The sequence below is a fragment of the Ursus arctos genome, unplaced genomic scaffold (assembly GCF_023065955.2).
Source record: "Ursus arctos isolate Adak ecotype North America unplaced genomic scaffold, UrsArc2.0 scaffold_37, whole genome shotgun sequence".
NCBI lineage: Eukaryota > Metazoa > Chordata > Mammalia > Carnivora > Ursidae > Ursus > Ursus arctos.
The window spans coordinates 19,210,014-19,220,874 of NW_026623053.1; the positions used below are offsets into that span (position 1 = coordinate 19,210,014).

General features: G+C 40.4%; 1 protein-coding gene across 1 annotated transcript; it reads left to right on the forward strand.

The window, feature by feature from the left end:
- The first annotated feature begins 3,057 nt into the window (after positions 1 to 3,057).
- On the forward strand, positions 3,058 to 9,716 carry PNN (pinin, desmosome associated protein). Its single transcript, XM_026513634.4, has 9 exons — positions 3,058 to 3,481; positions 4,167 to 4,238; positions 4,628 to 4,696; positions 5,184 to 5,256; positions 5,377 to 5,471; positions 5,636 to 5,711; positions 6,740 to 6,895; positions 6,979 to 7,117; positions 7,839 to 9,716. Exons 1-9 carry the CDS (start codon positions 3,369 to 3,371, stop codon positions 9,323 to 9,325), a joined length of 2,280 nt encoding a protein of 759 aa, XP_026369419.1. The 5' UTR covers positions 3,058 to 3,368; the 3' UTR covers positions 9,326 to 9,716.
- The last annotated feature ends 1,145 nt before the right edge of the window (positions 9,717 to 10,861 follow it).

Consider the following 10,861-nt stretch of genomic DNA (forward strand, 5'->3'; position numbering starts at 1 on the left):
CACAAGAGTCTATGGCAGGGGTGCCTGGATGGCTCAGTTGGTTAAGTGTCTGCCTTCTGCTCAGGTCATGATCCCAGGGTCCTGGGATTGAGTCCCACATGGGGCTCCTTGCTTCACCCTCCGTCACTCCCCTTGCTTGTGCGCTCTGTCCCTGTCTGACAAATAAATAAAATCTTAAAAAAAAAAAAAAAAAGACTACGGCAGATGTGGGACTTAACTCCTACAGAGATGCAAACACATACGTATGCACCTTTTAAAATTGGCGAATTCTGGTTTAAACGTGTTGCTTAGCCTGTGATCGATTCTTTTCTTAGTAATTCACAAGGAAGATTTTTTTTCCCAATTAAAATAATTAATTTAATTTAATGCTTCCCCCAAGTTATCATATTGAATTTTCTCAAGTTGTTAACAATAACCTCTCAACTCTCCATATTCATTCACAGGAATTTAAGATCATGTTCCAGAGGTGCCAGGGTGGCTCATTAAGTGTCTGCCTTTGGCTCAGGGCATGATCCCTGCTCAGTGGGGAATCTGCTTTTCCCGCTCTCTCTGCTCCTGCTGTGCTCACTCTCCCAAACAAATAAAACCTTAAAAAAAAATTAAGATCATGTTCCATAATTGGAATTATGGAAACTTTTTTCTTTTGTTTTAAACATGTCCCTTCTAATGTTTGCATCAGTGTTTGGGTTGTTTTTTTTTTTTTTAAGATTTTATTTACTTATTTGTCAGAGAGAGAGCATGCACACACAAGCAGGGGGAGTGGAAGGCAGAGGGAGAGGCAGTCTCTCTACCAAGCAAAGACCCCGTTGTGGGACTCGATTCCAGGTCCCCAGGATCATGACCTGAACTGAAGGCAGATGCCCACCGACTGAGCCACCCAGGTGTCCCTGCCTCAGTTTTTTTGATCATCACGTAAACATTCCACCTAAGCCTTTGAAATCACTGTTAAAAAGAAAACCACAGGCCCAAAGTGGAGTCATTTATGCTAGGCCATGTCATCAAACTGGAGCTTAATACTTAACCTAATTGCAGTTTCAACCTCCACCAGAAATGTAGCCTTAACTGGTAAGCAACAAACTTTTCTGGTCAGTACCCATAAGGTAATCTGTCACAGAGGCTTTCTCCAACCCCCAAAGGTAGATGAGGTAGTAATACACCTAATAAGACCCTCTTGTCCCCAAAAGAAGACAGTCTCACCTGAAATAATCCTTTTTTTCTGTTTATGACTTCCTGGCCCTACCTGTAAAAATATTTCCCTTTCGGTATCCTTTTGGAGCTTCCCTCTGCTTGCTAGCTGGGATGCTGCCCAATTCATGAATCAATTAATAAAGCTAATTATATCTTTAAAATTTACTCTTTTGAATGTTATTTAATAACACTAGTGTAATTTCAGAGATTATTTTGCAACCACAATCTTAAATTTTCCAGCACCCAAATTTCCCATACGTGAAATCACGTCCCTCATATCCTGACTGCATCCTCCCGTCATCATTACCATCAAAGAAAAGGACTCCAAGCCCACCATTGAAGTCAAAGAGTAACCAACTGACCAACTTACTAAGGTTGATTTTTCAAACAATAACATAGGGTCTTAGAATATTTTGGAATTGATGGGAAACTAATATTTATTGAGCATCTACTAAATGTTGAACACAACAGCCCACTAATTCTCCCCCATAAAGCTATGTCAAATTGCCCAGCATCCTAGTAATAGGTCCTATGGAAGTAGAAAAAGATCCTATGTTTTTGGTTGCCTCTAAAAGCATTTTCCCATGGAAACATTGTTACATTTGGTGGTTAGGATCTACTAGTACCACATTCTCATGCTTCATGTTTAGTCTATTACACAGCGTTGTAGTAAGGATCAATGAGTCTAAGTATTTTTACAATCAGAATTAACTTATTATTTATCGACCCTTATCCCTTTTACCCAGTTTTTTTCCCCATAGAACTTCTCCATTTCTAACATGCCATGTAATTTACTTATATTTATCGTCTGTCTCCATACTTTTCCTGCTCCCAAGCTCCTTGAAGGCAGAGATATTTATTGCACTGACTGTCCAAGTACCTAGAAAAGTGCCTGGCACATAGTAAGCGCTCAGCAAATACTACTGAATGAATGAATGAGTACATGAATGATTTTTGCTCCCCCCGAAGCGTACAAACCCCACAAAGACAGGAACCACAGCGATCTTGCTCTAGGTTTTATCCTCTGAGCCTAGATTACTGCTGATGCACAAAGGAACTTTTAAAGATAGTTACAAGAATTAAGATGGTAACTCGAGTTAAATACTATTGTCCCACTAATGCTTGGTGCAAGGTTGATGCCCGGGTAAAAGCCAATAAGAAGCAAGATTATTCATACGTTGTTTCTGTAGGGAAGTGCTTTGTGAGTTGTAATTTGCAAATGCATTTCTGGAACAAAAGGGTTCTTATGTTGGCTCTGTACATAGAACAGAACCACAAGCTCGAGGACATTCTGTCGCATACACACAAGTAACAACAGAGCCGCTACTCTAGACCCCATTTTAAACCAACCAGCCGTATAGGCCAGGGGTAGACGATAATGCCAGCCTCATCGGTCTCGTCGTCGCTTTTATATATAGTACACCCTTGCACAGGATCTAATCAAATAGTGATTCTCAGCTGCCGTGACCTAGGGAGTTACAGTTATCTCCAGATTCAATTTATCAGTAGTAACAAGCATTTTATTCAAGCTTTGAGTTGAGAGACAAGGTATCTAAAACGTTTCATACAGTACCAAAAAAAATAATTGCTAGCTATTACGATTAATGACTTTTCATATTGTTCATGTTTTGCTTCCCTCTGCTCGTTTTGGTTTAGCCCAATGGAGGGACGCCTGCGCCCCCCAACCCCTCTTTGGGCATGCGCACCGACAGAATGGCCCCACCCTTTCCTAATCTAATCATTTACCCGGGGAGAGGGGGGAAAAAAGCTCGCCTCCATCCCACTCTGATGTAATTAGGTGGTTAAAAAGATACAAGGCACGTCATATCCTAGGTTAAAAGGGCTGGAAAACTCCGCGCTCCGCGGCACAAGAGCAGGCCCGTGAGCCGGCGTCTCCGAGGACCCTGAGACTCTCAAACGCACCCAGGCTCTGCGCTAGAAGCGGAGCCCGGCCACCGCAGCTAATTGGGGGAGGGAGGCAACCGCCCAGAAGACTTTTCATTGGCCCAGAGTCACAGAGGCCGGCAGCTTCTCCCTCTTCCGGACGCTGAGTGGTTGAGGCCGAAAAACAACGCCTATTGTCATTGGCTGCACCCTGCTGTCATTCCTCTCGCGTCTCGCGGCGCGACAGAGCCAGGCGCGGCCTGTAGAGCAGTCTCGAAGCCTGCTGCAGAGAGAAGATGGCGGTCGCGGTGAGAACTTTGCAGGAGCAGCTAGAAAAGGCCAAAGAGAGCCTAAAGAACGTAGATGAGAATATTCGCAAGCTCACCGGACGAGATCCGAATGACGTGAGGTAAGAGGCGGATAAGAAAGGCCGGCTCCGAGAGACAGCCATCATGCCGGGGTGAATTGGGGGCGGGAAGGGCGGCTAGCCTTGAGAAGGCTAGAACATCGGGGCCTGTCCCCGGGGCGGCGGTAGAACCCCGTCTTGGATGAGGTGGGGAGTCTCCCACGCCCTCGACGTAGGTCTCGGAGCTCAGGTGCGCGAGGAAGGAGAGTGAGTCCTATGTATGCGAGGATGTCTTCCTGGCCTACTGTAGGAAGGCCCGGGCTGCCGATTCCCGCCCTCGGCCCTGCAGGCCCGGAACTGCAGCACAAAGCCCCTTCCCCATCCGGCGGCTACCTGGCCGGGTGCTGGCCCAGAGACCCTCCTGGGACGCGGTCCGCCGCCTCTCCTCCAGGCTTTTGCCCTCTTGCCCACGTGCAACTTCCTCGGACTTGGCGAAATCAGGGCCTGATCCAAGCTTATTAATGTGTCGTGGGAACGAAGTAAATATGATTTTTGTGATAATGGTCTTGAAAAAACAAGGAAGTTAAAATAGTACTTCCTGCCTTGTTTCAAGCACGTGTATTTGAAACTGTTTTTAGAACTTTTCTGGTTATTTTTCTCTTTATGGTGTACCGCATTCGTGAAAGTATTTGGTGACATTAAATAAGTCCACACATGATTTTCATACTGGTTTGTAAATATCTTTTAGGCCCATCCAAGCCAGATTGCTGGCCCTTTCTGGTCCTGGTGGAGGTAGAGGACGTGGTAGTTTATTGCTGAGGTAAGATTTTCTTAGGACTTAATTTATATGCGAAGACGTAGATACTTTCACTAAATTAAGTATTGGTTTAAACAAAATTGGTGGTAGAGCCAACGTTAGATACGTTTGTTTTGTTTAAAGCTGTGATCAGCTATAGTTTTCAATATAGTTATCTTGGAACTTCATTTATATGCAAAATTAGAGACTGAAGAATACATTAACTACCTGTTTTGTGTACACTTAATTTATTTTTATATTTTTTTAAGTGCTAAAAAGCATCTTGGAGTGGATGCCCATTTAAGGTTGTTAATAATTGGAAGGGTTTTTAAAAATTCAACTGAATTATCTTGCTAAAGGTAAATATTTATCTTAAATTTCATTTATATTATGTTGCACATTTTTAATTGCAGGCGTGGATTCTCAGATAGTGGAGGAGGACCCCCAGCCAAACAGAGAGACCTTGAAGGGGCAGTCAGTAGGTACGTTGGAGTAAAAGGTTCTGGACATACTTGTATGCTCTATTTTTAGAGGTAGCCACAAATATAAGTATTTAATAAATATTGTTGAGCTGTGTTAGAAGTGAGTAGTATATCACTTCACCTGAGTCTGTTCCCTTGGTAGTTGAATGAACTAAGCCTGTATCCCTCATAACTCAGTTTTTTACTAACGGTAACAGAAATTTTACCAAAATAAAGATCATGAGAATAAGGTTGAGAAAATAGTTTGTGCTACTTTTCTGTCTTGTACTGTAAAAACTTAATCTGCTTGAGAAATAGAGATCCTTATTTGGATTGGGCATTGGTGACACATTTTATCCTTTTACTACTAGAGGAAAGAGTAAAGTGGGATGGAGACTGATGAAATGAGACTTCTGGAAATAAGTCATGGTAGAAGTAATCATTTATCCTTGGTAGGCGCTTAAGTCAGATTTTACAGTGGTCTTTTAAATTCTTTTTCCAATGCCAGGCTGGGCGGGGAGCGTCGGACAAGGAGAGAATCACGCCAAGAAAGCGACCCAGAGGATGATGATGTTAAAAAGGTAATTGAGATGAAAAGAACTACTTAACGGGATGAATACGGTATTTCCATCTTTACTACATTTAAGAGTGCTGCTTTCTCATATGCTTGTTAAATTACTGAGATTTCTTTTATCCTGCAGCCAGCTTTGCAGTCTTCAGTTGTAGCTACCTCCAAAGAGCGCACACGTAGAGACCTTATCCAGGATCAAAATATGGATGAAAAGGGAAAGCAAAGGTATCTTTAGTTTTTTTATAGGGAAAATTCCTGTCAAATAATGCAATTTCAGGAAAATTTACATTTAAGAATTGTTCAAGTGTCTGTCGTATGTTTCTTTCAGGAAATGGCGGGCTTAGATGAAGTGGAACCTACTGAAATTGACTTCTCTTTCTCTTCTTTAGGAACCGAAGAATATTTGGCTTATTGATGGGCACTCTTCAGAAATTTAAACAAGAATCCACTGTTGCTACTGAAAGGGTATTTATACAGTTTTCCTTTGATTCTTTTAAGTATACAAAAGTAGTTTATTACGTGTTTTTGAGAAGAGTCAAAAAGGTCTCAAAACTGAATTGTAGGCCTAAATTGAAGCCAAGAAAAAAACTTATAAAATTATCTAAAGTTGTTACATTTTTAGCTGGTCTCTTTTTGGGGTCCTATGAAGTAACTGCGTGAACTTCTCTTTCAGTGCAAAGAGCCCTGGTCTGTGACTCAGGAGAACCTGGGTTCTGATCTCAGCTCTACAACGATCTCATTTTGTGGTTTTGGACAAGACTCTTCATTTCTTTAGGCCTCAGAGTGCTTTCATTCAGTCAAGGGAGTTGAACTCAGTCAGCATCGTAACTAGTTCAGTGATGTTAAGTTCTAAGTTATTTATACACTCAGACAATAATTGGCACTCTGGAAGCAAAAGCCTAAACATTCCTTGCCTTCCACTGTTTATTTGTGCAATCTTTCTAGAGGTTTTTTATTAAAGCTACAAAATTGTGTCCTTGGTGTTCAATATCAAGTTACTGCTTCTCAAAGAACTACGGTAGAAAGGGAGATAACAATTCGGTTAATAGATTAATCAAGTTTTATTACAGCTTTCGTATGTTAAGTCTCCTAGGGAATATAAAAGGCTTCAAAGCATAATATTTGAAAATAGGATGTCACTTCTGTCACATTCTTTGATTTGGAAGGAAGGGTAACTGAAGATAAGTTAAAAAGACAATGCTCTTCTTTTTTAAGTTTTATGAAAGAATCTTTCCTAATAGTTATATTTAAATGGAGGAGTTATTGATAATATGGCTAATGTCCTTGATATTTAGATTTTTACATGGAAAGGCTCTAGTCCTTGTTTTCTGAAAGAGAAATTGCTATTAGCCTAAAATGCTAAGTACTAAGTTTGAATTAGCTCGTATGCTGAATTGCAAATATGAAACCTATAAAGATAACTAAGTAAAATCATAATGTTTCACATAATCAGGATGTGTAGTAAGTTTTCAAAGATAATTGTTTATCTTCAGCAAAAGAGGCGCCAGGAAATTGAACAAAAACTTGAAGTGCAGGCAGAAGAAGAAAGAAAGCAGGTTGAAAATGAGAGGAGAGAACTGTTTGAAGAGAGGCGTGCTAAACAGACAGAACTGCGGCTTTTAGAACAGAAGGTCGAGCTTGCGCAGCTGGTGAGTTGTAGTTTGGAATTGGAATTCTAGGATTGGGAATCCTTCCATGTTTACAAAAACCTGACCTTTTACCTCTTCTTTAGCAAGAAGAATGGAATGAACATAATGCCAAGATAATTAAATATATAAGAACTAAGACAAAGCCCCATTTGTTCTATATCCCTGGAAGAATGTGTCCAGCTACCCAAAAATTAATAGAAGAGTCACAGAGAAAAATGAATGGTAAGTGTACATGAAGAGGTCCAGTGAAATTTTCTAAATGGGTAAGGTAATATACTCACACAGACACATTTGTTTCCTATAATTGTGTTTCAGCAGTTGATTTTTAAAAAAGGTAATCTAAGATGCTAATGAGTTTGGAGTGCAGGAGCGTTTGATTTATGATGGAATTTAACCTGAAACTTACTATGTTGTAGGTAGTGCTGAATGCCTGTGTATTTCTTAAGAAGCGTTTGTATAAGATGGCTTCTTTGTAGCCAGATGTAAATGCTAATGAAGCAAGAAAAAAGGGAACATTGATGTAATCCATAGAAGGAGGAGCACACGTGGAAGGGTAGACACTACGGAGATAAGATTAGATGATCACTCTTTCTGGGATCAGAAAAGTTAATGCATGACATGATACCATAAGAATGATTTTATTTCAGAGAGGTTTTATTCTTTCTTACCCAGCATGAAGTAAAATAGCAAAAAATTGTCCTGTTTTTCCATCAGTTAATGTGGTATAGTTGCCTGCTACTAATACCTTAGTATATAGGTTTCTGGGGAGTCTTTGCTTGTGTCATTTTATTTCAGTTTGTAATTACTTGCCGTAATCAGTCTTGTATCATCATCTTTTTACAAAAAGACATTTAGTTTAGATAAAGCTCAATGACAATTTGTGCTGTCAATTGTGAGTTTGCATGTTCTTAATTATTTATACGTGTAAATTTTTATCCTTTAGCTTTATTTGAAGGTAGACGCATCGAATTTGCAGAACAAATAAATAAAATGGAGGCTAGGCCTAGAAGACAATCAATGAAGGAAAAAGAGCATCAGGTGGTGCGTAATGAAGAACAGAAGGCGGAACAAGAAGAGGGTAAGGTGGCTCAGCGAGAGGAAGAGTTGGAGGAGACAGGTAATCAGCACAATGATGTAGAAATAGAGGAAGCAGGAGAGGAAGAGGAAAAGGAAATAGGTATAGTTCATAGTGATGCAGAGAAAGAACAGGAGGAGGAGGAACAAAAACAGGAAATGGAGGTCAAGATGGAGGAGGAAACTGAGGTAAGGGAAAGTGAGAAGCAGCAGGATAGTCAACCGGAAGAAGTTATGGATGTGCTAGAGATGGTCGAGAGTGTCAAAAATGTAATTGCTGAGCAGGAGGTAATGGAAACCAATCAAGTGGAAAGTGTAGAACCTTCAGAAAACGAAACTAGCAAAGAACTGGAGCCAGAGATGGAATTTGAAGTTGAGCCAGATAAAGAATGTAAATCTCTTTCTCCCATGAAAGAGAATGCCAGTGCTCTAGAAATGGAAAATGAGCCTGAGGAAAAAGAAGAGAAAGAATCTGAGCCCCAGCCTGAGCCTGTGGCTCACCTCCAGCCCCTGCCTCAGCCTCAGCCTCAGCCTGAGCCTCAGCTTCAGCCTGAGCCGCAGCTGCAGCCACAGCTGCAGCCTGAGCCACAGCCACAGTCCCAGCTGCAGTCCCAGCCCCAGCCCCAGCTTCAGCCCCAGTCCCAGCCCCAGCCCCAGCCCCAGCCCCAGTCCCAAGCAGTACTCCAACCCCAGCCTCTCTCTCAACCTGAGACTTTGCCATTAGCTGTTTTACAGCCACCAATTCAGGTTTTTCAGGAGCAAGGGCATTTACTACCTGAGAGGAAGGAATTTCCTGTGGAATCTGTCAAACTCACTGAGGTGACAGTAGAGCCAGTCTTGACAGTACATCCAGAGAGCAAAACCAAAACCAAAACGAGGAGCAGAAGTAGAGGTCGAGCTAGAAATAAAACCAGCAAGAGTAGAAGTCGCAGCAGTAGCAGTAGTAGTTCTAGTAGCAGCTCCACCAGTAGCAGCAGTGGAAGCAGTTCCAGCAGTGGCAGCAGTAGTAGTCGAAGTAGTTCCAGTAGCAGCTCCAGCACCAGTGGCAGCAGCAGCAGAGACAGTAGCAGCAGCACCACTAGTAGTAGTGAGAGTAGAAGTCGGAGTAGGGGCCGGGGACATAATAGAGATAGAAAGCACAGAAGGAGCGTGGATCGGAAGCGAAGGGATACATCAGGACTAGAAAGAAGTCACAAATCTTCAAAAGGTGGTAGTAGTAGAGATACAAAAGGATCAAAGGATAAGAATTCCCGGTCCGACAGAAAGAGGTCTATATCAGAGAGTAGTCGATCAGGCAAAAGATCTTCAAGAAGTGAAAGAGACCGAAAATCAGACAGGAAAGACAAAAGGCGTTAATGGAAGAAGCCAGGCTTTCTTAGCCTATTCTTTGCAGCAGAAGATTTCTTGATGAGTAAAAGGATTACCTTTCCTTGTAAGGAGGATGCTGCCTTAAGAATTGCATGTTGTAAAAAATCTTTTTGGAAAATACAGACTGTTTGTTTACCAGACATTCTTGTACTTTTTGCATAATTTTGTAAGAGTTATTTATCAAAATTATGTGAGGTTCCAAAATATGTAAAAATAATAATAATAAAAAAAGATTAACATCCCTTGTCATCTTTTTTAAATATCCTATACTCTTCAGTAAGAATCTGTATATTTTAATAGGTAAATCTTTAAGTCTGTTCCCTTCTAATTCTGTATCATACGTTGCTTTTGTAGAAATAAATGTGCATTTCTTTCATTAGTTTTGGAATGTCCTCGTTGACACTTGTATAATAAATACCCTCTTGATATCATTTTCAGCTTTTATCACTAGCTACTGAACGTGATTAGAATGTCTTTGAAGGTTTCTTCACGTTTATTTGCCTTAGGTGATTATTTTGAGTTGTCATAGATCTTTGCAGCTTTAAGGGGGAACGTAGTTCTCAAAATCATTTACTATTTTTTTCTAATCTCCCTTGTGTTTAATCTAAGCATTTCCCCCTGTTTCTCCTATATAAATCATTATTGGTAGATAAAACAGTATGATTTGGTTGGCATTTTCTTCATGATTATGGGAGCATCGTTCTTTTGTCTCCGTGGCTACTTGTGTGATATAGCATATACATCTATTGAAGAAAATAATCACTTTTTAGGGGAAGGAGGTAGAAAAGTATATTCTAAACTTGGTTTTTTGAGTTTGTGGTCTTGTCTTAACTTTTGTGTTGGCTCTAACTGAAACATGCCAATATGTGTTCTCAAGAGTTTTTGTTAAGTATTGTATGAAAGTTTACAGAATGAAGGAAGTTCATCTACACTTGAATCTGTAAGCAAGATAACACACAAGTGTACCAAGTGATTATTAACTTTGTTGTTTTATAAATTTGTATGAATTTGGAGTATCTGTTGCCATTACTATACATGTGCAAATAAATGTGGCTTAGACTTGTGTGACTGCTTAAGACTAGTACTTGTATTAACTTTTTGATGCTTTTATACAAGAGAGCACTTTAATTGCAAATGGCCTTTGAGTTCATAACTTAACATTGACTAGCCTTAGGCTTGACTGAATGTTTATTATTTCTTCCTTTGACAAGTACATGGTGATAGTGAAAATGTCAGTAAGCATTTCTAGCACTGTAAAAATAGAGCATGTTAAAGTACTCTTTAAAAAAAAGTCCTTTAAACAGTAAATGAGTAGAACTTTTCAAACTGCAGAGCTAGCTACCTGCATTCCTGGACCAGTCACTTCATCCAGGGGTTATTAATCTCCATGCAGTATAAATTTTATACTGTGAAACATGGGGGAAAGGTTGGTAAAAATTTAAAAGGGATGAACATAAATGTAACCTGGGTCCTAAAATGCTTATTCAATGAATCTAAAATAACTGTATGTATTAAGATCCTTTG